General features: G+C 50.9%; 1 protein-coding gene and 1 pseudogene across 1 annotated transcript; one reads left to right on the forward strand and one right to left on the reverse strand.

Annotated features, from left to right (window-relative positions):
* The first annotated feature begins 8,096 nt into the window (after positions 1-8,096).
* On the forward strand, positions 8,097-22,621 carry KRT77 (keratin 77). Its single transcript, XM_053557914.1, has 9 exons — positions 8,097-8,672; positions 13,918-14,132; positions 15,346-15,406; positions 15,864-15,959; positions 16,962-17,126; positions 21,141-21,266; positions 21,379-21,599; positions 21,963-21,997; positions 22,371-22,621. Exons 1-9 carry the CDS (start codon positions 8,097-8,099, stop codon positions 22,619-22,621), a joined length of 1,746 nt encoding a protein of 581 aa, XP_053413889.1.
* On the reverse strand, positions 18,322-19,116 carry LOC128562698 (40S ribosomal protein S6-like; annotated as a pseudogene).
* Positions 22,622-25,934: the final 3,313 nt, after the last annotated feature.

Here is a 25,934-nt window from a genome sequence, read left to right on the forward strand (position 1 = left end):
TCTACCTGCCATTTCCCAAACATGATGAAATCCAAGTGAATTGTTCAGAGTTGGGGTGTCCTGTAAGCTGAGCTCTGGGCGGGAAAACACCGTGGACTGGGTGGTGCTAGCACAGGCAGCCTTCCCCAGAGCCCTAGGCTGCGAGTGGCTCGCTTCAGAGTATGGGCTCCCAGGTGAGACAGGACTGAATTGGAGGCTCACCCTGCCACTAATTGGCTGTGAGGCATCGGGCAAGCTATCTAACTCCTGAGCCTCACTTTTCTGCACCTGTAATAAAAGGATTACAAAGCTTTCTCTGTGGGGCTGTCGTGAGGTCAGTATTTCTTATGGAGCTGCCACCTGGCCAGTGTGGCCTGACTGGTCTTCTGCCACCATCCCTCAGTTAACCCCGAGCTTCTGCTTTTAGTTTGTAAGGTGCTTTCTGTATGTCCCCATCCCCCACCCCTCCCCTCCGGACCTCACAGACTCAGCAGCAGAGACTCAGCATCCATCTAAGGCAAACGGTGGCCTGGAGCATCTGGAGCCACGGGCCTCTGGCCTCTGTCCAAGGGCTTCCTTTCTGTGGTGCTGCTCTGCTGGGCTCCCAGGGCGGGTAGGTCCGGGCAGGTGGAAGAGTCCTCCTCACTCTCAGGCCTCTCTGTCAGGGCTGGGCCAAGTCCAGAGTTTCAGCTTCCTGGCCTAAGAACTCCTTTCTGGGAGTCAGGTGCCATGAGGCTGGCCCTCCTCCGTGAGACTCAGCCCAGAGCTCACCTGGATTTTAAGGACAGTGTCGTATGGAGCAGTGTTTTCTCCAGCCAGAGGCCACAGGGCAGGACAGTCCTCCTCTCAGGGACCAGAGCCGAGCACTCCCTAGGTGCCCCCCCAGAGCCTACTGCATATGAAGCTCTTCCCAGCGCCCTGCCAGTGCCCTCTGCCAGCTTTGTGCCATGTGTCCTCAGGCCCTGTCCTTAGCCCTGAGCTCTGCATCTGAGTGCTGTTTCCTAAGGAGCTGGCGCTGCCATTGTTCCTCTGCCTCCTGACTGCCCCAGTGAGGGCACAGCTTCCCCAGAGCAGAGGTCACGTGCAAGCCTGGGAGCCGTGGCCCTGGCCATGGAGAGGAGCCCTGTGTTTTCGCCTCCAGGAAAGGCTCACCTGGGCTCATTGCAGGGTGGCAACTACCTGGCCAGCAGCACACTCTGATTTTTCCTGGAGCGTTAACAGGGAGAGCAGCTGGGCGTTACAATCCGTGGGTGCGGGCAGTGAGTGGGACTGGCCCCTGCTAATGCAGGGATTTGGGATGTGCCTCACTAGAGTCCTCAAACTTCCACCCCAATCTCTTTGGAGTTTGTTGTTGAAAATGCAGACTGATGTCTCAGCATGTTCAAGCTGGACGAGGTCACTGGTAGCTGTCAGGGTTGGAAACCAGCTAATTGTTCTGTAGTGTTCCCCATTGATGACAAGGAGCTGAGAAGTGACAACAGGGAACAGGAGGACCATGGGGGACCTCACTTGCTGCCAGGGTCTCTTTTGACGAAGGTGTAGGCCACAGTTGGTGCCTAAGAACCATTTCGATTTTGGAGTCAGGATCAGCCCCGCATGTAAGCAGGAGAGCAGTTTTACGAGTTAACCCTCCTTCTCTGTCCCCAGGCCTGACTCCTTCATCAGGGAGTTAGCACAGGAAGTAGCCTGGCTTGGTGCTCAGCCCAGGAGTTTCCAAATTGTCTTTAAACAGCAGAGATATCTCTTTGAGAGATCCACATGGAGGGGTTAGGACAGTGGTGGCGATGACATGGGACATAGCCTACTGGTGTCCCTTTTCCCCTCCTAGATGGCTTCTTCCTCCCTTGTTTGCTCTGACACTCTGATGCGGGAGGAGAGTGTCTGGGGTGAGGGAAGGCAAGGCCTGGAACTTCTGTGCTGTCCCAGAAGGCTGTGCTCGCTGGTCTGTGTCTGTCACGTCTCCCATCTGCTGATTCCAGGTAAAGAAGCCCCCGTTTCAGAGAGATCACAGGCCCCCATCTCTTCTTGAGGGCCGCCACCCTCCACTCCTGCCTAGGTGGGGGCTCCAGTGGGTCCAGTGTGGACCTTTGCTCACGTCCAAAACCCTCATCATTCGGAGGAGGCAGCCGAGGGCTGGCAGGGGGATGGCTGGCTGTAGAGTTGGGTGGGGCTGGGGTCTGGTCTCCGTCTCTGCTCAGACAACCCCATTCCTCGGCTGGGACCTCATTGTTTCTTTTGGAATTCCATCTAAGTCTAACTTGCAGCCTTATTTTCCTTTGGGTCCACACCTGCCTAGCTGCTTCCTTTGCTTGAGAGACAAGAGAGAGCTGCCAGCTTTATAAATAAATGGTTGTATAAATAACTGTGGCTTCTAGCATGCGGGGTTGAAGAGTCTTAACATGCCTGGAACAACATTATCTCAGGACCTTTGCCATGGGAATTTGCAAGGTACCCTTGAGACAGCTTCCAGACAACATACAGGCCTGAGAGCACCTCTTAGGTTTGCTGAGAAGGAAAGAGATGGCTTGACCCATAGTTTCCAGGTAGGCCCTGAGATTCTAGCCAAAGGGATATCAAAGGTGGGGACCTGGCTGGTTTGGGCCAGAGGAGGAGTGTGAGGCCTTAGTTGTTACCCCAAACACCTGCCCTACCCCAGAATCAGGAAAGGGACTGCCAGGGCTGTTCCCATGTTCCCAGCACACATTCTCTCTTTGTTCAGGGCTACTGGAGATGGAGGTGGAGGCCCCATGTCTTCACCTCTCCCAGGCTGCAGGGACATGGAGACAGTTGGGGATTTCTCTTAGGACTCCCCGCTTCTTTTTGGACTGAGAGGAGGGTGCCAGGCTCTGGTTCTGGCTGGATCCCCCACTTCTGTACCTTTGGCCAAAGCCCTCTCTTGTGTCTATTTCCTCCTTGGAAAATGAAGGACTGCTCCCTCCCTCTCGTGTCTGCTGTGGTGCTCTGACGCAGGAGGAGAGTGTTTGGGGTGAGGGAAGGCAAGGCCCGGAACTTCTGTTCTGCCCCAGAAGGCTGTGCTTGGTGGTCTGTGTCTGTCACATCTCTTGTCTGCTGATTCCAGGACAAAAGTCCCTGTTTCAGGGAAATCATAGGCCCCCATCGCTTCATGAGGGCTGCAAACCTCCACTCCTGCCTGGGTTGGGTCTGGTGGGTGAGAACTCCCTCCCTCCCTTTCTCTGTCCCCACACCCCTGCCACACCTCTGTGATAGCCACCTCCAGACCCTGGGAGATGCAGGTGAGGTGGGGATAGATCTGTGGGAGCTGCCCCAGCCGGTTGCACCTGCACCTCCTCAGATCCCTGTTTCCCACTGCTGCCCGAGACTGCGATCCGGGGGGTTACAGTTCCTCCCACCTCACCCTCTTGGCAGCCCTGGGTTTCAGTGCTTGGGAGACAGGCTGGGCAAGCTGGAGCCTTCAGCTGCCTTCCCACTTTCCTTTGAAGGGGACCACTTGCTGGGGAAGAGGAGGAACGGGGCACATCTCTCTCCACCCACCGCTTTCCCTCTGCAGTACATGTAGGCTCCTGAGTGAGGAGGCCTGGGTCCAAGTCTCCATCTCGCTACTTTCACTTGTGTATGAAATGATGGATGGACAAGTTTCTTTATCTCTCCAAGTCTTGTTTTCCCCCTCTGTGAAGTGAGGATAGCAATCAGAATGCCTTCCTTGTGATGTTTAGATTTAATGAGACCTCCCAGGTTGTAGACTCAGTACAGCGTGTGGTGCACTGAAAACATCCCGTAAGAGGTCAGCTGTTCACAGCTGTGATCGCTATTATGATTTTGTCCTTGTACTGAATGGAATCTCAAGAGGCCATTTCAAGTGTCCTTCTGTTTCCTCCAGGCCAGTGGTCCTTAAACATGTTTATGCATTAAAACCACCTAGGACCTTTTAAAAATGCCAAAGTCCAGATCATCTTGCTAGACCAACTAAACCCCAGTCCCTAAGGACATACGCAAGTGAAAGTCGTAGAATGAGATCTGGACCCCGGCATTCTTACTCGGGACCCTACATTATTGCTGAGGAAATGGGCAGGTGGAGAGAGATGGTGGGTGGAGAGAGATGTAGGTCCAGGTGCTAGTGGGTTTTGAAGCTTTCCAGATGATTCCAAAGTGTAGTATATTTAGAAACCACTGCTATATGTTGTCCAGCCAGTAAGAGGTATCCTTTAGGGACAGAAATTATCCTAGGAACCTTATTCACCCTTTAATATTGACCTGAGGGGGTGGGCGCAGTGGCTCACACCTGTAATCCTAGCACTCTGGGAAGCTGAGGCGGGTGGGTTTCTTGAGGTCAGAAGTTTGAGACCAGCCTGAATATTTTCTCTACTAAAAATAGCAAAATTAGCTGGGTGTTGTGTTGGAATCATAGTGTCTGTTTCTCAAGGATTCAATGCTGTAAGGCATGTGATAAAAGGCACAGGACACTGTTATCACTAAACAAGCTGAGGCAGAAGGATCACTTGAACCCAGGAGTTTGAGGTTGTGTGACCTAGGCTGATGCCATGGCACTCTAACCTGGGTGACAGAGTCAGATTCTGTCTCAAAAAAAAAAAAAAAAAAAAAAAATTGACCTGAGGTTAAATATCTCTTTGGGGACAAGCAAAATCTCTCATGCTTCACTTTAACTCATTTTTTCTTGTTTCAAGAAAGTAGAGAATAGTTATCACCCTGCACAGTTAGAAGTGTTTGCTGAGAATCCCTCCTCCTGACCCAAGCCCTTCTAGGGAGTGACAGCAGCCCATCAGGGGCCACCCAGCTGGCAGGAGATGGAACTGGGTGGGGGGACATTGGAAGCTAGCAGCTGGGCACAGCCAGAGATTGCAGGCTTTCTAAACCCTGCTGCCTGGGACTAGCCCTTTTACTTTATTACAATTTAATACTTACCCATATTCATCATGAGGGTAAATATGAACCCAAGTGAGTGCTGAACAAATGCCACTTGAAGACCTGGCTGATGCCCTCTGTGAGCCAGCCAAGCTCTGTCCCCACGGTCTCCAGATAGGCGCCTCTCTGCAACTGCCCCTCCCATGTCCAGGCTCCTCACCATGGCCACTTCCCCCTCTAGGCCTTGGCAGGAGCCGTCTTCTGGTTCTTCCCCAGCACCCCCACCCCTGTGTGCCCCACCTGCCGCACATAGCGCAGGCCTCCTTCAAGGTCAGCTAGAGCCTGGCCCTTGCTTCTGTGAAGCCGTCTACAGTTGCTTTTCTTTCTACAAATTCTCACAGGACTCATAGGTCTCAATGCTGTAACCACAGCCACAAAACAACACTTCTGACAACACAATCATTTTAAAACTTTCTCGTCTCCAAGAACTGCGCTTCATGCTTTAGGCACCAGATGAGCAGGGTTCGGAGAACTCAGTAATTAGTTCAGTCGTAAAACCAGTAAATGGTGGAGAGGGGCTTCAGCTCTGGAGCTGCTTAATTCTGGGGCCCACCTCTTGGTTTTCCAGGACACCATGTGTCAGTTGTCACATTAACTCAGTTGGGCAGGCTTTCATTACCAGCCTCCTGCCCAGCGGCTCCAGAGGTACCTTTGGGAAGGGGCTCCTGGTCCATGAAGTTTCGTCCTGACATCAAGGAGCCTCTGATTTACCTAGGTGGCAGATGTGAAGGGGTTAATTGTGCGCATTCCAGCAGGTCAGAGAGAGGTGGGTTGCAGGAAGGGGCTGGAGGAGGAGACCACTTGCCTGACTCCTGGCAGCTTATCAAGATCTCTTCCTTACATCACCTCAGCTGCTCATTGCAGTCACCCTGCACAGCTGGCGTGATTATTCTTATCTAAGAGGCTAGAAAACTGAGGCTCTAGGTGTTAAGTGTCCAAGTCCTGGGGCTAGGAAGGGGCAGAGCCAGGAGTCAAGGCTGGGTCCCAAGTGCCCAGCCTAGGGGTCTCTTCACCACTCCACTGCCTCCTTCCTGGCCAGGGCCTCCTGTCCCTCCCTTGTGACACTGAACACCTGTTTTCTCTCCTTGACTCAGAATCCTTGTCTTCAGGCCAATTTATCACCCAAGCCAGCCCATCCCCTGGCTCCGCTTCCCTCTCCTTCCTCTGCCTCTACTGGTCTTCTCCTTCCACACTCTGGGTCTGGTGGCTGAGTCTTGGGTTCCCTCTCCTACCAAGAGCTCTCCCAGGGGTGTGAGGGAAAGGAGGAGGGCTGTGTAGACCATAGATGCCCAGTACTAGGATGGCCAACAGTTCCAACTTGCACAGGATTCTTCTGGCTTCCTGCCAGGATCTGTGAGCGACTGTTTTTGTGCTTGTTTAGTGATAACGATGCCCTGTGCCTTTTATCACATGCCTGATGGCGTTGAATCCTTGAGAAACAGTCACTACAATTCCTTTAGTATCCGGTGCTCTAGGGTAGGCTGTTTGCCTAAGATCACACAGCCAGTAGGCAGTAGGGCTGGGACCTGAAACCAGCTTGACTGCCTATAAATTTTAGGCTCTTCCAATCCTCATGGTGTCCTGGATGACCCAGTAAACAGTTCCCAAGCACAGAAGTTAGCAATAAGAAGGCGTAGAAGCTGCTCTCAGGACCTCTTCCGACCGGCCCTAGGATGCCTCCTCCTCACTGCCGTGCCCGACACATCTCTTGGTCCTTTCTACACCCCCACACTCTCTCACCTCTGTTGGGATTTCTGCCCTAACTTTTGCAAAATTATTTATTGCATGAATACTAAGGAAAAGGAAATACAGGGCCCTCTCAACCCCTAATAAAGCAATTCACTTTCTATGTTACTTTTTAAGCCTGCTTTACCTGTGTTCTCGATTTTTGTAAGTTAGCAGCACAGAACGCCTTGTGTATTCTGCCCTCCCTTTAACACGGTATCACAGGGCTTTCTAGTTTTGCTAGAGAGTCTCCATGATGGTGGTTTTAAGTAATTCTACTCAAGTGGGCAAGATATCAGTTAATCACTTTTCTGAGGCTGGACATTTAGGTTTTTTTTTTTCCAGTTTAAAAACAATTACTATTAAATTTTGAGTGACAGTCACAGTTATTTGAGTCTGGGGGGCAAACACATGCCTTTGCTGGCTGACAGTGGTGCTCACTGAATAAGCCTTCCCTGGGCGTGCTGTCTGGGAGGCGCTTCTCAGGGCATGGGCACAGATCCGTGCTGGCCCGCGGTGCTTTGTTACTGGCTCATGGTAAAAACAGAATTTGAGAATAACCATTTAGGAACATGTTATTGTTAGCAATGGAACAATTTTATATTTGTTGAATCTAACATTAAAATTAAAGGTTGTATTTTGTGTATCTTTGTTGTTTAAAAGGGCAATTCATTTTATTCTGTCTTACGAACACATTGGAAATGATAAAACAGAAAAAGAGATGTTTTGGGATAGTTCGTCTCCTAGCTAGAAGACAGTATTAGGTACCAGGAGATGCTCAGCCCCTTACTGTTCTCGTTTGAGGACCCCGAGGCTTACCGAGTGCATACACTATGAGCGGCCTCCGTTAGAGGCCCCGAGTGCCACTCATACTCAGTAACCACAGCATGATGTTTCCACATGATAAAATTTGGGGCGTGCATGGAGGTGGTAACAGTGGGGAGCAGATGCTGGGTGTGGGGGGGTCAGAACGAAACTTTGGGCCCATAGGACAATACTGTGACGGTAGGTGTTTCCACCCTCGTCCTAGCTGTAGTCCTGAAGTCACTGGCCACCTCCTAGCTTTGCCCCAGATCTCCCAGGCACACCCTCCGAACCAACAACTCAGTGGTGGTATTTCTTAGGAAGATGGCAACTAATGATTCAGGGGAAAGCTGAATAGGACTTCCCAGCAACCAGATTCTAAGAGATTACTGCACGCTGCTCTCTAGACGGCAAGAGATGAACGATACGTGATCTAGTCGGGGGAGTTTGTAATGTAATTTTTGCAACTCATAGGTATGAGGTTTTGAATAAATGTTGCTTGCAGGCAAACTAAACATGAATACTCCCCTCCCAGGGTTCTGAAGGTGCCCAGCCCAGAAACGTGACTATATATAGGGGCAGAGCCAGGTCTCTCCCAGAGGAGTCAGAGCTGCTTCCCTCCCCGTCTCTGCCTCCTCCTGGCTGAGCCTTTTCTTTTGTCTGTTTCTCTGGATGCTCTAGCGACCATGAGCCGCCAATTCAGCTCTCAGTCTGCCTTTAGCTCGAGGAGCAGGCGAGTTTGTAGAATCAGCTCCTCTGCAGGCTCTGGTGGTGGGGGTAGGGGTGTGGGGTCTGTGTGTCAGGCCCGAGGGAAGTGTGGCGGTGGCGGATGTGGGATCCACGAGAGGGGGTTTGGCTCCAGGAGCCTCTACAATCTGCGTGGCAGTGAGAGCATCTCCATTAGCCTAGTGGGGAGGGGCGCCAGTGGTCTCCACCAGGGTAGGGGAACAGGAGGAAGGTTTGGAGGGTGCAGAGGCTTCGGGGGTGGCAGCTTTAGGAGTGGTGGCTTTGGGGGCGGTGGCTTTGGAAGTGGTGCCAATGGAGGGGGTGGTTTGGGGGGTGCTGGATTTGGCGCTAGCAATTTTGGGCTCGGGGGTTTTGGTCCTCCTTGTCCTCTGGGAGGTATCCAAGAGGTGACCATTAACCAGAGCCTCCTAGAGCCACTTAACTTGGAAGTGGACCCTGAAATTCAGAGGGTCAAGGCCCAGGAGCGAGAGCAGATCATGGTCCTCAACAACAAGTTTGCCTCCTTCATTGACAAGGTGAGTACCTCAGGGGCAGGTAGTGTTTGTCACTGACCAATGGCTGAAAGGGCCCTTGAACTCTGCCACATCCCACCGCATTGTGCTGTTTCAGTTTGGTGGGGACGATCATTTCCAGAGGTCCCACTTTCTCATTCGCCATTGTTTACTTTCCATCCACCGTGCATCCCTGCACCCATGCCCTCATCCTCCCATCCCTACTCACCCATTCATCCAACCCCCCGACACCTCCACTTCCATACATCCATCCACCCCTCTTGTCCACTCATCTAGCCCACAAATATTTACTCATCATCTACTATATGCCAGACACTGAGTCAGGTGCTGCAGCGGTAACTAGGACATAGGTCCTGCTGTCTAGGAGCCCACACTTACGGGGCAGAGAATTACATCAGCGTAAGGGAAGTGTGTTAAAGGCGTAGTACTCTCTGGGCTGTGGTGGCTCAAAGGAGGGCATCCTGAGCCCCACATGGTGGGTTTTGGGAGGGCTTCCCTGCGGACCCCAGGTCTGACTTAAGTTGTAAAGGTAGAACAGTCAAACAGGTTTTCAGGGCTGAGATTGTCAGACAGAAGGAGAAGGAGGCATGGGAGTGTGACACCTTAGGGAATTTCAAATGTTAAAATTTCCAGAGAAAATGGCATGACAGAGGGCAGAGGAGCAGAGGAACAGGCTGGACCAGGTGAATGCCCTGTTGGGTGGGCATCTCTGGGGGCTGCAGTCACTGGCGCACAGCGCAGGCTTCTACCTGAGTCCCTCCTTTTGGCTCATCCAGGGCCAAGAATGGGCCAGATGGAGACCTGGAAGCCTCTCCCCCCAGTTCCAGGTGTAAGGGTGATTAAACTCTAGATTAGGTCTAAATTACCAGGCAGCGGCCAGTGGAATAGCCATAGTGACCTTTCCCAGCATTTCTTTTGTCCCAAGGCAGAGGCACAGTGGTCACAGGGAGCTCCCAAGAAGCACTTTGCCTTTAGGGATATGATAGGAAGCTCCCTGGGGCATGCAGGCTCCTAATACTGGGTGACTTTCCCTCAGTCCCCACGGGAGATTCAACATTGGAGCCAGAGCTCAACCTGTGGTCTGGCTTCAGGGTAACCACGGCCGGGTGCCCTCTGGGCTGCAGGGCTGGCCCCGGTCTGGGCACATGCTGCAGACTGGGCAGTGTGTGAGCAGGAGGAGGAGGGTAAGAGCGTTGAGGCCCAGGGAGCTCAAGAAAGCAGAGTGCTTCTGGCTGCTCTGACCACCCTGGGTGGGCAATTGGCTGGATGTCCTCACAGCTAGCAGTGGGATTCACCACTGGGAGGCCAAGGCTGGGCCAAGGCAGAAGCAGGGAAAAGAGAGGACGGGCAGTCCGTGAAGTGACCATAGGCTGCTGGCAACTGACCAGGGGAGACTCTCACCCGATTAGGTTCCTGCTGTTTTATGGCACAGGGTAGTGAGCAGAGCTCAAGACTCAAGAGTCCTTGGCTTCCTGTTCTCCTAAGGGCATGGCCTGGGCTGACCACAAGGATAGGCTCCTCAGCCAGGTGGACTCTGCCTGGCCAGGAGGGAGAGGCTTCTGGTTTCCAGACTGGTCTTCCTGCTTTCACCCTTAACCCCGGACAGCCTATTCTCAACACCGCAGCGGAGCCACCCTTTCAAAGTATGTCACGGCGCTCCTATATTTGCGTCCTCCAGAGGCTTCTTGTTTGGAATAAAAGCCAAAATCCCAGAGGGCCCTATATGGCAGTATTTTTCCACCCCCCCTTTTTTTTTTTTTTAATAATCTCACAGCACACTTGACCCTATTGGTTCCATAATTTAAGTGGCATACTTAAATTATGTTTATATATAAAAAAGAGTAAAAAAAAGAAAATATTTACTGTGCTTTGAACATCTTTTGAAAATAATTTAATTAATGATCTTTAAAATGTGAATCCTAGTAAATGTGAAATGTAAAGGTCTTAGCAAAATAACTAAGAAAATGCTATGAAAGCTATGTTAACTAGTGTGATGAAAATGTGTCAAACGATCCATGAACCAAGTGTATGGTGCCCCATGATCATATTAATGTACACAGCTATGATTTAATAAAAATTAAAAAAAATAAAAAAAAATGATCTTTAAAAATTTTCACCTAAGATCCTCTCATGGCACACCAGTATGCCGCGGCACGCTAGTTGAAAATTGCTGCTATAGTTGTGTGTATGTATACATTTGTTAAAACTCAAATCATATAATTAAATTTTATTGTATATACATTAAAAAAAAAAAAAAGAAAATTGCTGCTATAGGATCTGGCCTCCAGCTCAGAGCTGCTGCTAACCCCCAACTCGCCTCAGCAGGACCTAGGTGCACCAGCCCTCTCTGGGTGCAACAGCCTGCAGACTGCAGGGCCAGTGAGCAGAGAGAGGCTGGCAAACAGCCCGCACGGTGCCAGCGGTAACCGTCTGCAGTCACCTGGGGCCCCTCCGCCTCCGCTCCTGTTCTCCTTGCTCACCAGACTCCAGCACCCCAGGCTGGAGGCCCACGTCTCCCAGTGGTCTTTGCATTTGCCATTTCCTCTGCTTGGAACTCTTCCCCCAGGCAGAGGCCCAGCTTCTGCCCCTTCTTTGGGTCTCTCCTCAGATGCCACCAACTCAGTGAGGCCTTCTCTGGCCTTATTTGAAGCAGCACCTGCCAGTCCAGTGTTCCTACGCCTTGCCCCCTCAGCTGGTCACCACCAGGTGGACTCAGGCACATTTGACACAATCATTTTTTTTTTTTTTATAGTGTCTCTCTGAATAGGGCTCCCAGGTAGCAGAAGTTTTGTCTCTTTTGTTTATCCCCAGCACCCAGAATAGCATCTGGCAGGTGATCCTTTTCTCAGTAACTATGCGCTGAACGTCAGATTGGGTAAGCCCTTTGGCCTCAGTCTTGGACCTTGGAAGTGTAGAGATGGAGACAAAAGCTGTTCTAGGGCCAATAACAAAAGAACAGAATGTCGGGATGGAAAGGAGGACCCAGCTTTTCCCACTAAGACACTGGCCTGGCCTGGCCCAGCTGGTCTTTGACTCTCTGTGTCCAGGGTAGTGAGTGGCCTGTGCGGCCCACACTAGCAGGCAATTCTAAGCCCTCTATGTTTCATGAGTCCATGACACTTATCCTCTCCTCTATTCTGGGCATGTGTGTCCTTGGGGCCCTTGTGTCCTCTGGAGAACAAAGTAGATGTTAGCCTGTTTTCAGGGGGGTCACAGTCCAGCTTGGGAGAGACATGACTCAAACCCTACCATTGACTGCAAATCTTGACAGACGCTATAATGGTGAAGCATGAGGGGTTACAAACGGGACACACCAGCGCAATGCCCCTTGAGTTAGGATCTAAAGGGTGAGGAGTAGTTGGCCAGGCAAAGGGTTGGGGAGCCCTGGGGTGCTGGGGACATCAGGAGGTCACTGTGTGGGAGGGAGGGGGTACCAAGGCAGAGGGTGGGTGAATTCTCAGCACAGTGGCCAAATTCTCTGTGCTAGCTGAGCTTCCCTTCAATTTTGTGGGTGGAACACAGCCCAGGAGAGTTTGGGGGAAGCTGGGGAAAAGCACAATGGCTCTCAGTGACAGTTCCAGCGGTTAAGTCACTCCCTGAAGCCAGCCTCTGCCTTTGCCATTTGGGTGTCCTGATGAGATTCACAGTGTCTTTTCCTGAGCTCCTGAGACACATGGGTGGGGTACTCAGGCCAATACCAGAGCACCCAGAGTTGTTTAACTGCTCCCACATTATTTTAAGTGGAGACTCCCCATGGAACCACAAAATTTGTTTTGTCCCCACAACACCACTGTCACTGAGCACAGGGCCATGAATGAATGTTGACTTGATTTTCTCACTCTCTGGGAGTGCCACCCCTATACAGTGGCAGGAACTTCTCATGGGGGTGTTACAAGCTGTGCTGACAAGCCAGCGGGAGCTGGTGGCTTCACTTCTTGCTGTAATAAGACAAACAGGAGCCAAGTTCCAGCCTAGGGTCAGAGCCAACACGGAGTTCACGGGTTGGCCCTCCAGTGAGCAGTCTCTAGGGCTGGGGGACTCTGGGCACCCCCTCCAGTGCCATGTGGTAGGAAGTGTCTTCAAGTTCTGTTGAAACCACATAAAGCAGTGGGCCTGCCCCTTTACATAGCTCTTGGTGGAGGAGGCCAGCTTTTGGATGGGCATTTGTGTGTGTGTGTGTGTGTGTGTGTGTGTGTGTGTGTGAGCACATGTGTGCACACACATGAGCCTGTGCACAGCACAGAGGTGGCATCGTTGTCCCTTTCAGAGCTGTTGAGCAGAGGTTCCATTGTACGCAACTGGCAGAGAAGGATGAAAATTGTTCATTACCACATGAAGGACAATCTGTGTGCTCTGGATTTGACCTTTGTGTGCAGTTTCTGGGGAAGAGATAGTGAAAATGCAGGGAGATACCCACCTTCATTTTTTTGATGAATAAAGGCAAGAGCAAACACTGACACTAAAGTCCTTATCTTGAAGCCTTCAGCACGCATTACACATTTTAAAAACACGAGAATGTTTACTTTTGCATTTCTGTGTTATAGAAACACCCAGCTACTCGGGAGACTGAGGCAAGAGGATTGCTTAAACCCAGGAATTTGAGGTTGCTGTGAGCTGTGATGATGCCATGGCCCTCTACCAGGGTGACAGAGTGAGACTCTGTTAAAAAAAAGAAAGGCATTTAAATGAGGCCACTGAGCAGTGTACTGGCAGGCGGCAGAGTGGTGGTGGCTGCAGGGTACGGGAGCCCAGGCAAGTTTGCTGAGGAACTGGTTTGCCACTCTAAGCCAGATCGTTCCTTCCTTCTCTTACCCCCCTTTCCTCTCTCACTCAACGCATTTCACCCACACAGGCAGAGGAGACTCGGGTTTGTTAGTGTTGCAGATGCTCAGAAACACCATTTCCTCATGTTGGAGTGAATACGCTGGGTGTGGGGTGAGAGCCCTGTGGTGTCAGTGGCTGTTGCCAAAGGAAACAAGCCACTCTGTAAGAGGAGATTTACCTTCAAAACCAGAGTGAGCTCAGAGTCAATCTCAGGCAAGTTGACCTTGCATCCCTTGGTCAACTGTCAGAAGCCACATTGTGTTCTGTGCGCCCTGGTCCCAGAGAGAGGGAAGCTGTCTGACCCTCAGAGGGGCCATCTGATTCCCTGAGGTCTGGGTGTGCTATGGGGCAGCCGATCCCCCTACTTGTGGGGGAGCTGCGCTGACCCCTGGCCGGGGGTGGACCTGTGGTGTTCTGTTCTTAGGTGAGGTTCCTGGAGCAGCAGAACCAGGTGCTGCAAACAAAATGGGAGCTGCTGCAGCAGGTGGACACCTCCACGCGGTCCAGCAACCTGGAGCCCCTCCTGCAGAACTATATCAGCCAGCTGCAGAGGCGGGTGGATTTTCTCAATACGGAGCAGATGCGCCAGAACACGGAGGTCAGGAGCATGCAGGATGTCGTGGAGGACTACAAGAACAAGTGAGGCTCCAGGCGGGCAGAGCGGGGAGAAGCACGGCAGGGAACTGGTGCACGGGGCTGACATAGTCTGTCTGCTTCAGTGTTCATGCCTGAAGTGTGGGACCATGCGGGCTCTGCACGACTGCAGCGGGTGCCATTTCGAATGTGGCAGCCTTGCTGGGATGGTCCTGGCAGCCAGCTGTCAGTCGTATTACATGAGGAGGGGCAGGATAGTGTCACGGATGCTGGAGCCAAAAAAGCCTCGGCCCCGGTGTGGGGCTCCGCCACTTACTAGTTGCCTAGAATTCATCTTTTGAAGTCTTTAGTTTTCACATTAGTAGAGTGAGAATAGCAAATACTTTCCTTTTGGATTGTTGTGATGGGTAGATCCCTGGTTCTCAAACTTCAGCACTCATCACCTTGCTGAAATCAGGTTGCTGGCCCCACCCGGAGTTTCTGATTTAGCAGATGTGGGATGGGGCGAGAGTGTCTGTAGTTCTAACATGTTTCCAGTGGGACTGATGTTGGTGGACTGGGGACCATGCAGTTTCGATGCGGAATAAGTTCTCAGTTCTGAGCCAGCATACTGGGTGCTCAATCAGCACCAACTACTGTTTCCGCTGGTGGCAGGGTGACAGGAGCTGCGAGCTGCCAAGCTGCAGCTGCTCCTGAGTGGTACAGGCCACCAGGCAGCCTCTCCCTCCCTCCTCCTCCCCACAAGGGGTACGGGGTGCCTCTCTCAACATCACCTTGATATGCTTGCTGTGTGCCAGTGGAGGGCTGAGTATGTGTGAGTCAACAAGGGAAAATGAGAGCCACACAGGAGGTGCTGGGGAACAGAACTGTAGGTAAATTTTTTTCTTTAAAATAATTTAGTAAAAGTGGTTATTATTTTACATTCTCAGTTGAAAAAATGATGGAGTATGACACACATATAAAGGGGAAACATTAAAAAAAGATGCATGTGCGGGGTGGAGGGGCGTTCTGTGTGGCCAAGCTTTCCTCGATGGGCTGTTGTCCCTGCTAGTGGCCTGAAGGACGGGGAGCCGACGACTCTGGCTCTCACCTGTGGCACTCCGGTTGCCAGGAGCACACAGCACTATATCAGCCAGCAGGGCTCTCCCAGGGCAGGCCAGTGAAGGTGTGGGAAGGGCCCAGCTTTCTGCTGTGAGGAGGAACTCAGGCAGCCAAGGTCAGCCCCTGCACCTGTTCATGGTCCTCATTCCCCCCACAGGTATGAGGATGAAATCAATAAGAGAACGAGCCGTGAGAATGACTTTGTCGTTCTGAAGAAGGTGAGGCAAAGAGGGGTCCCTGGGAGCTGTGGGCCTTGAAGGCTGAGTGAGGTGAGCAATCCCTGGGGGATGCTCTGTGACAGGGCATGGTGGCCTCTGGGGCCAGCTTGCTGGGTGTGTTGTCCAAATGCAGGGCCCTTATGCTGAAGGGCGAGTCTGAAACTGATGCTGATGTGACTCCAGAATCCCTGAGTTCTCATCTCTCCAGGGTCCAGGAAGTGAAATTAAATTAATTGACAGCATTTTGAGCATCAGTTACATGTGGCCTTGGGACCTGGGTGTCACATCTCCCTTTGGCCAGGAAAACCAGGGCTTGTTCTCTTATTGGAGGGAGGTGATGACATTTCCAGGCAAGGAAATAAACCCAGAGAGGCTTTGCCATTTGCTGGGGCTGCCCAGCAAGCTGGCAGCAGGCCGTGCCTGGATGCTGAGGGCAACTGTCTCTGCTTGCTGTCAGGATGTGGATGCTGCTTACATGGACAAAGTGGACCTGCAGTCCAAGGTGGACGTTCTGACCGGGGAGGTCGACTTCCTGAAATACTTTTTTGAGACAGTGAGTTCAGTCCTGATGTGAAATCTTTTTCTTTTCTCACATCTCATGAGGTGTTATGGGCTGCAAGAGGGGGAGGCCTGAACCCCAGCGTCACCCTCTAGGTCATCTCCCCAGCTCCCCCACTCTATGGGCCCGAGTCAGCCATCTTCTAACAGCCCCAGTCCTCAGAATTCCCAGGTGGGGGCAGTGGAGATGGGAGGCGAGGAACACCTCAAGATAGGGAAAGTGAGGTCACCACGGCTGCGTGGGTCTCATTCTGTGCGGGGAATGAGGACACACCAAGACACGTAGGGGCAAACCATCCGAAATCTTCATCAGTTCTGGGGCGCTGACACAGCTAGTAGAGAACTCTGCAGATGACAGTGTGGGGTCTTAAAGGAAGGGCAGACAGACCACCGTAGTGAGGCCAGCACACTCCTCCACCTGTCCGTCTGTGGCTTGTGTCTAACTTGGGGCACCTGCTCTTGGCCAGATGCAGTTAGAAGGTTAACTTATGGTATGGACATCTCCATTCTATAGATGGGAAAACTGAGGCTCTGAGAGATTAAAAAATAGTGGCTCTGAGAAAGTAAATGATTGTCTGGGTTACCCAGCTAGTAGGTGTACAGCCAGGACTCGAAAGCGAGTCTGAGTGGCTCCACGACTGGAGTCCCTTCTCCTGCCTCTGACGGCGAATAAGATCCCAAGAAGCAAAGATGCCTGTCAGGGGCCCAGTTCGAGATGGTGACCCCTCCAGGCAAGGCAGGTGGAGGACAGGCATGGTGGGAGGTGGTTTCTACAAGGGCTCCTAGTTCAGGCTGCTTCCCTCTCCCTGGAGGCTGGGCCTGGGTCCCTGCTATCTTTAGTGAGGCAGTTGAGACTCTCCCCATTACCTCGCACTGCACAACCATTCAAAGAATTTTCTCCAAGATTCCCACCTGGCCCAGGCTTGAGGGAACAGTAGGGGAAACTGAGGCCTCAATGGGGAATGGGAGGAGTCAGCTTGTACTCCATGTCTCACAGGAGCTGTCCCAGATGCAGACCCACATCAGTGACACCAATGTCATCCTGTCCATGGACAATAACCGCTTTCTGGATCTGGACAGTATCATTGACGCTGTGCGGATTCAGTACGAGCTGATAGCGCAGAAGAGCAAGGAAGAGGCAGAGGAGCTGTATCAGACCAAGGTGGGCTCTGCCCCGAGACTTAGTGCCCAGGAAAACAAATAGATTCTTCTCAGGACTGGACTGTCTCTTTTTCTTTCTTTCTCTCTTTCTCTTTCTTTCTTTCCTTTTTTTAAAATTTCAGATTCATGTGAGGGTACAAACAATTAGGTTACAATGTTTGCATTGGTAAAGTCCCTGTTGTAGTTGTGTCCTGCACCAGGAGGTGTGCCATGTACCCTTACACTGTGCCCATTAAGTGGGAGCACACCCATCCCCCGCTCCTCCCCCTCCCTCTCTTCCTGTCTCCCTTCCCCCAACTTGACTGGAATTGAATTTTCTTTTTCTTTCTTTCTTTCTTTTTTTTTTTTTGTTTTTCTTTTTTATTTTTTTTTTATTAAATCATAACTGTATACAATGATATGATTATGGGGCATCATACACTCATTTCATAAACCATTTGACACATTTTTATCACAGTGGTTAACATAGCCTTTCCGGCGTTATCTCAGTTACTGTGCCAAAACATTTACATTCTACATTTACCAAGTTTCGCAAATACCCCTGTAATATGCACCACAGGTGTGATCCCACCGATTCCCCTCCCTCTACCCACCCCCCCCTTTCCCACTTCCCCCTATTGTTAAGTTGTAACCGGGTTATAGCTTTCATGTGAGAGTCCCAAATTAGTTTCATAGTAGGGCTGTGTACATTGGGTATTTTTTCTTCCATTCTTGGGATACTTTACTAAGAAGAATATGTTCCAGCTCCATCCATGTAAACATGAAAGAGGTAAAGTCTCCATCTTTCTTTAAGGCTGCATAGTATTCCATGGTATACATATACCACAATTTATTAATCCATTCGTGGATCGATGGGCACTTGGGCTTTTTCCATGACTTAGCTATTATGAATTGGGCTGCAATACACATTCTGGTACAAATATCTTTGTTATGTTGTGATTTTTGGTCTTCTGGGTATATGCCCAGCAGAGGAATTACAGGATTGAATGGCAGATCTATTTTTAGATCTCTGAGTGTTCTCCATATATCTTTCCAAAAGGAATGTATTAATTTGCATTCCCACCAGCAGTGCAGAAGTGTTCCCTTTTCTCCGCATCCATGCCAACATCTCTGGTCTTGAGATTTTGTGATATAGGCTAGTCTCATTGGAGTTAGATGATATCTCAAAGTAGTTTTGATTTGCATTTTTTTTTTAAAGAGATAAGAACTCATTTATTTGTTACTCAAAAACAATCCTTATTTTTGACTGGATTCAGACTTAGAAGTAGATGCTCTCAGAGAGGACAGCCTGTGTCTCTTGGCAATCTGTTCCTGGAGCTTTTCTTTGGCCTCCTTCATTCTCTTGGTCAAAAGTTTAGCATATTCTGCAGCCTCTTCCTTATTTTTCTTAGTACGCTGTTTCTTCAGAGCAATGCGCCAGTGTTTATGTTATAAGACATGTGGAGTTACAAGATGCTGAATCTTGGGTGCTTTGGTCCTAGGTTTCTTACCTTCTTTGTTTAAGGGCTTTCTCACAACGTATTGGCGAACATCATCTTCTTTAGACAGATTGAAGAGTTTGCGGATTCTGCTAGCTCTTTTAGGCCCCAGACGCTGACGTACAGTAGTGTCAGTCAGTCCAGGGATATCCTTCTCTCCTTTTTTTACAATAAGCAAGTTGAGAACACTCAGACTGGCATCCACAATGCAACCCCGAACAGATTTGCGCTTCCTTTCTTCAGTTCTCCTTGGTCTATAACAGGAATGCCCCTTACTCAGCAGCAGGCTGACACTGCCATGGGTCAAAACACCCGGCTTCATGGGGAAACCTTGCTTGTCATTTCCACCACTGATTCAGACCACATAACCCTTCCATTCTTCACCCAGCACATCAGCAGCAACTTCTGTGGCCATTCGCTTCTCATAGAAAGTATGAAGTTTGCGTTCATCATCCACTTCAATGAGTTTCTGGCAGCCAGTGGCTGGGAAGGAGATATTCAGCTTCATCCTGAAGTATCTCTGGAATGGAATTTTCCTCTTGTGTAGGCGTGTACTAGGTCGTCTACTGGCTTCCTATTAGTATCGAGTACATTGACTACTTGCTTTTCCATCTTTTTTTTTTTTAGATCAGTGGTTCTCAACCTTCCTAATGCCGTGATGTATTTTCATTGTGACAAAGGGGTCATGACCCACAGGTTGAGAACCACTGTTTTAGACAGAGTCTTACTCTTTTGTCCTGGGTAGAGTGCCTTGGTGTCATCATAGCTCACAGCAACCTCAAACTCTCGGGCTTAAGAAATCCTCTTGCCTCAGCCTCCTGAGTAGCTGGGACTACAGGCCTGTGCCACTGTGCACGGTTACCTTTTTCTATTTTTAGTAGAGATAGAGTCTCACTCTTGCTCAGACGGGCCTCAAACTCCTGAGCGCAAGTGATTCTCCCCTCAGCCTCCCAGAGTCTCAGGCCTGGTCTGTCTCTTTTATTTCTAAAGGAAAATGTGTTTGTTATAAAAATTCTAGAAATTACCTGTAAGGATTACCCACATCTCACTATCACTATTAGTATGTTAGTATTTTTTTTTTTTTTTTTGTAGAGACAGAGTCTCACTGTACTGCCCTCGGGTAGAGTGCCATGGCATCACACAGCTCACAGCAACCTCTAACTCTTGGGCTTACGCGATTCTCTTGCCTCAGCCTCCCGAGCAGCTGGGACTACAGGCGCCCGCCACAACACCCGACTATTTTTTTTTTTGTTGCAATTTGGCTGGGGCTGGGTTTGAACCCGCCACCCTCGGCATATGGGGCCGGCACCCTACTCACTGAGCCACAGGCGCTGCCCCTAGTAGGTTAGTATTCTATCGGTTCTTTGTAGCTAACATTTATTGAGAACCTATATATGGCTGGCCCTGCACAAATTGCCTTATATATTTTATTTCATTCAATCCTTCCAATAATCAATACGGTAGGAATTTCATTACCGCCATTTTATAGACAATAGAGTGTGAGATTACCTAATTTCCCTAAGGTTGTATAGCTAGTAAATGGCAGAGCCAGAACTTAATGAAACTCAGGCGTCTGTCTACAAACCTATGCTTCTAACCATTACAATTTTTTTATTCTTTTTTTCCATAATGGAATCTGTTAAAATATGGTATCTTGCATATCATTTATGAATGCCTTTCTGTGACATCGAATATTCCTCCTAATTTCAACAGCATGGTGTTCCACTGTAATATTATTCCCTCCTCTATGAGATGAATATCTTTGTAACTAAGTCTTTGGGCACATCTTTGGTTACTTCTTTACCATAAATTGACCTGGACCTTTTTGGATGGTAAGGCTCTGGTTGAAGGTACCAAAGCTGACAACTCAGTCACTAAATTCTGAATAACTGGCACTCGATGATCTTCTTTGTAGATTACCTGTGGCCAACTACAATCGTCACTGACCTCTGTCCCATTTTCCTGCAGACAGGTGTTCTGGCAGGGAATGGATTTCCAAATGAGACTGGGGAGGGAGATGTCAACAGGGAAAACATCAGGCTACACAGGCTCCACGGCCCCTTCAGAACCATGTCCTGTGGGTAGAGTTCTGGCTGATGGGGCAATACCGACACAGAAACAGAGAGGAAAATGAGGACATGAAAGCTGACGGCTAGGGAAACCATCCTGGGGAAGGGTAGGGAGAAATATGGTGGGGTGAAAAAGTGAGGAGGTCCAGTGTGGGCGAGGACCAGTGTGAAGGCTTAGCAGGGAGAAAGGTCACGCAGGAACAGGTTTCTCTGGCTGGAGGGTGAGCCTGTCCAGGGGCTGGGGGGAATGAGGGAGGCTTGGTATGGGATGTGTGTGTGTGTGTGCGCACACGCAGCTCGGGTGAGGGAGGTTTGGTATAGTTGGGAGTGTGTATGTGGGGAGACCATAGTGCTGGGTGGGGCTGACTCTGGGGAATTCTCAGGGCAGAGAGACCCAGCCCTGCCCCTTCCTGCAGAGGCTTGCAGTGGGCAGCAGGTGCTGACCATGATGCTGCCTTTGGCCCTTAGTGCCAGGAACTCCAGGTCGTGGCATGGAGACACGGAGATGACCTGAAGAACAGCAAGATGGAGATTACTGAGCTCAACCACACCATTCAGAGGCTACAGGCAGAGATTAGCAACATGAAGAAGCAGGTGGGAAGGGAGCTCAGAGAGGGCTGACCAGGCACTTGCCTCCCGCTGTGTCCTGCCAGGTCGGACTCCTAAAACTCAACCCCCAAAAGGTCTCTGATTTTCTCTGGGGCAGAAAGACCAGATGTACTCAGCCATTTCGGATGCAGAGGAGAGAGGACAGCAGGCCCTCCAGGACGCGCAGAAGAAGCTGCAAGACTTGGAAGAGGCCCTGCGGCAGGGCAAGGAGGAGCTGGCCCGGCTGCTGCACGACTACCAGGCAATACTGGGAATCAAGTTGTCCCTGGACGTGGAGATCGCTATGTACCGCCAGCTGCTGGAGGGCGAGGAGAGCAGGTGGGGGTGCAGGACGCAGCTGGGAGCAGTGGGACTATGTGGAGAGAAGAGATGCCAGCTTTTCTGGGAGGATTGGTAGACCAGGGTGAGCAGAAACATTCAAGTGAGGAGCAGTGGATGTGTGAACTGGTGAGGCAGGGGGAAGCCACCCTTACCATTTTCCTGCCTCCAAGTAGAATGTCCCCAAGCCCTAACCCAAGCCACTGTGGCCAAGTGTCACTTCTGCCCATGCACACACTTCCCGTAAGATTTGGAGACAGCTCTCCCTTCACACAGACAACTCTGCCCCTGACATCTTCAGGCCGCTGCCTTCTGTCCTTCAGCTTCTGTGGGTCTGGCTGACAGTGTGGTTTGGCTTTACAGGATGTCAGGAGAGCTGCAGAACCACGTGAGCATCTGTAAGTAGCAGAGGCCAGGGACAGGGGCTGGTTGGTGCTGGGCAGAGAGGGGGAAGGGTGCTTGCAGGATGACCAGCAGGGAGCTGAAAGCCTGCATCCTGGATTCCTAACAGCAAAGCCCAGGAGAGCTCACTGACAAACTGTCTGCTGATATTGATTTGTATGTGCTTAATAATCAGCAGTGGCCAGAACTCTTTAGCGTGTACATTCAATAGACAATGACAATGTGTTGCTTCAAGGAGCCCTGTCATCTCTCAACTGTATCAGTATGCAAGCCAGAAGTTACCCATGATCAAGGATGCGGGAGGGGGTGGGGCAGGTGGGTGCTGCCGCCCAGTCCTCTGACCCCGTCCGCGCTGTCCTCTCCCCACAGCGGTGCAGAACAGCCAGGTGACCGTCAGCGGCGCGGGGGGCGGCGGCAGAGGTTACGGCAGAGACGGTGGCAGAGCTTATGGAGGAGCAGGAGGGTCTCGAGGCGGCAGCGGCAGCGGTTACGGGCGAGGCGGCGGCGGGAGCTCCGGAGCAAGCAGCGGCGAGCAGGGCGGCGGCAGAAGCCGTGGGTCGCCGCGCCTGCAGATCTTCAGGACGTCCACCAGCACCTCGTACAAGCACACCCTGGAGTAGACGCCGCAGCCCTCTCCTGCGCGCTTCCCTGCCCGCCCTTCCCCGTCCCTCTCCTGGACCTTTCCCTTCGACTCCCTGGGGGAAGCAGGCTGGATAAACACAGGCAGCAGGATGCTCTTTGGAGGGCACTGGCTTGCAGTCAAAGTCACAGACACATTCTTGCTCGGATTCTGCAGGGGGGTGGGGTCTGTTCTGGGGACACCTGAGGCCTGGGATGGGGTGGGGGTGGGGGAGTCTGTGGAGCATCTAGAAGGTGCACAATGGACAGCTGATGTCCCAAGCCCAGGTTCCTTTCCCTGCACCGGGCTGCTGGGTGAACGATGACCCTTTCCCCAGGGGAGCACAGAATCATCCCTTTAGGCAAGCAGCTGTCTGCAAGGCAAGCCAGCTGGGCAAGGGGACCTCTGAACCAGGGCCCAAGCACGACCTGCCGCTTGGTCCATAGCCTCATACTTTGCTGTTAAAGGAGGGTGTAGATTTGCTGCCCACATCAAATTTCTGTAAGTTGTGTTTGTTCTGATCTGCTCAAGAGGCCTTTGTAAACAGCACGGAGTAGGAGTCTTTCAGAGAGCGTGGGGACATGAATCCTTACCCAAAGGGAAGCCTGTTCTTGGCAGTGGCTGAAGGAGGTGATGAACAAACAAATACGTTCTGCTTTGGTCCTGGACCCCCACCCCATAGCTCTCTTCTTTGGAAGCCTGACCCTTCCTGAGTTCTGCTCCGAAACTACCCTACTGAGAACTGTCCAACAGGTGGGCACAGGCTGCCCAGCTCTGCCCTACCCATGTGTCCAGGGCCCGAGGAGTCTGAGGATCTGACCTGGTTCTTGGGAGGGTCTAACCCTGAATCAGTCTAGAAGCTGCTGTTCCATTGCAGAGAAGTTTAACCCCCTTTCCCGGACTTCATAAGCCCCTTCCACCACCTGTTCTCTGTGTCTCTGAGAATTTTGTGAAAATTTCCACTCTAATTTTGAGTTTTATGCAAGATGCTTGAAATGTGCTGGAGGAGGAAGGGGAGGGGAATGTTTCACCTACTACCAGGCCCCGAGAGAGGGAACGTGCTTTGCTTCCCCATCCGGAGTCACCCTCACTTGTTTGCTGAGTCCTGACACAGCCTTCACGTTCCTGATTCTCTTGGGGGAGCCTATGGGTTCAGAGTGAGGGTTCTTTGTGAACTCATCACTTCCTGGTTCAAAGTTGTACTTTGAAGGGTTCAGTGTTTCTGGTGTTTCTATAATAAATTTTTCTGTTTGGTCAGGATTTCAGTTATTTCTTCTTGAATTTCTGCAGGCCTCTTTTGGAAATTTAACGTTTATTATTTTTATTTTTTAATACAATTAAACCAAATAATATATGATCTTAAAGAACCTAGCAGACATAATCTTTAATCCTTCTTTTTTTTTTTGAGACAAAGTTTTACTATGTCACCTTTGGTAGAGAGCTGTGATGTCACAGCTCACAGCAACCTCAAACTCTTGGGCTTAAGCGATTCTCTTGCCTCAGTCTCCGAAGTAGCTGGGACTACAGGCACCCACCACAATGCCCGGCTGTTTTTTTTTTTTTTTTTTGGTTGCAGTTGTCATTGTTGTTTGGCAGGCCCAGGCTGGATTCGAACCTGCCAGCTCCAGTGTATGTGGCTGGTGCCCTAGCCGCTGAGCTACAGGCACCGAGCCATAAACTTTAATCATTGAAGTGATCATTTATTCAAAAGTTAATCACATTTGTTCAATGGGCATTCATTAAGTAAGCTCCCACTGTGGCAAGCAGTGGCCCGGGCACTGGGAATGCAGTGTGTCTGAATGAACAGGTGTCTGAATTTTAAGGTGCTCACAACTCAAATGACATATTACACTGAGGGAATGTTCAGAGAGAGGAGGAATTAGAGCCTGCGCCTCTTTGGACCTCCTGGTGTGAAGGTGGAAGCCAAGCCTATCCTGAGGACACAGGCAGACCCCGCGCCCCAACAGGAACAGTAGGCCCTGCAGTAGGTACCAGTGCTCGGGGACTGGAAAGTGGAGCAGGGCCGAGGAAGACAGAAGTAGGAAGGGAGGTCAGGGAAGGGGCCTCCGGACAGGGCAATCGTCTGCTCAGGGACTGTGGCGTTAGAGAGGATGAAGATGCGTGAGCGGGGAGCGTGCAGCAGGAGAAGCTGGGACGGGGAGGGGCTGAGGCCCATTATTTTGGCGGGGGGTTGGTGGTTCAGGGCAGAGGTATCTTTAATGGATTCCCGGGGGAAATACAGATGTATAAATTCAAGACTGAAGAAAGTTAAAACATTGCTTTATCCTATGTGGTATTTCTGAATCTGTGAAAAGGAGTCACATAAAAGATGTGCCCCCCTTTCTCATTCCCTGAAAGATTACGGATGTAATTTGGATATGGGATTCAATTGAACACAACCGCAGCCCACATCGATGAGACATTGGGTTCCCAGGCAAGCACTTACATTCTCTCTGAGAAGTTTCTCTCTGTCTAACCTGTCTTGGCACCTGTCAGGGGGCAGGCTGGGAAGGGGGAAGGTGGGCAGAGGGGCTGCCCAAAGGGAAGGAGACATGGAACAGGCAGATGCAATGTCCTGTGCTTGCAGTCAAAAACCAAGAGTGCAAGAACAAGGAAGGGAAGACATGGACGAGACCAGCGGGCATAAAAATGATTTAGAGTGTTCAGCTGACAGCGAGATGTGAGTCAGTAGGGTGTGGTGGCTGTAGGAGGCAGCATGGGAACCAGGAGGAGAGTGGTGTCTACAGCTTGTTTAGGCTCTTCTGGAGTTAGACTACTCTGTTGGCTTTGAGCTCTGAGGACATGTTCCAAGGTTCCCGGGATTCAGGCACACGGTTCCCTCTATCTGTCCTGTGTTTTCTAGCATAGTCCCAATTGGGAAGGGGCTGAGGTCCATTAATTGAGTGTGTATGGGGGGGGTCCAGGACAGAGGAGAGCAGCTAGGACAGTGGTGATGGGCGATTGGGAACTTGGCCACATCAGGAATGGTTGAAGGCTCTGGAGAGAAGCCTTAGGGGAAATGTAACATCTAACCACAAAGATTTGAGGAGCTTCCAGAGGACCACAGGAAAGGTGCTATCCCCAGCTGATGACCCAGATATACAGGTGGGAGCAAGTGCAGATTACTCTCAATATAGGAGGCATCTTTCTACTGATCTCAAGATGGGAGAGGCCACCCGGGGAGTTATCAAGTTTCAGGCAGAGGTTGGCTAGCCATTTGGCAGAGGGTTGAGGGAGGGAGCAGACAGTGGGTGGGGACATGTTTATGAGAGTTCACGTGGTAGAGCCTGAGAAAAGGAACCCTCCTGTCTGTG

Source organism: Nycticebus coucang, chromosome 12 (assembly GCF_027406575.1).
Source record: "Nycticebus coucang isolate mNycCou1 chromosome 12, mNycCou1.pri, whole genome shotgun sequence".
NCBI lineage: Eukaryota > Metazoa > Chordata > Mammalia > Primates > Lorisidae > Nycticebus > Nycticebus coucang.

Coding starts and splice junctions, on each gene's coding strand:
- KRT77 (XM_053557914.1), top strand. CDS start 8,097: ATGAGCCGCCAATTCAGCTCTCAGTCTGCCTTTAGCTCGAGGAGCAGG. Junction 15,407..15,863: donor ACTTTGTCGTTCTGAAGAAG/GTGAGGCAAAGA, acceptor GCTTGCTGTCAG/GATGTGGATGCTGCTTACAT. Junction 21,600..21,962: donor CTGGAGGGCGAGGAGAGCAG/GTGGGGGTGCAG, acceptor TTGGCTTTACAG/GATGTCAGGAGAGCTGCAGA.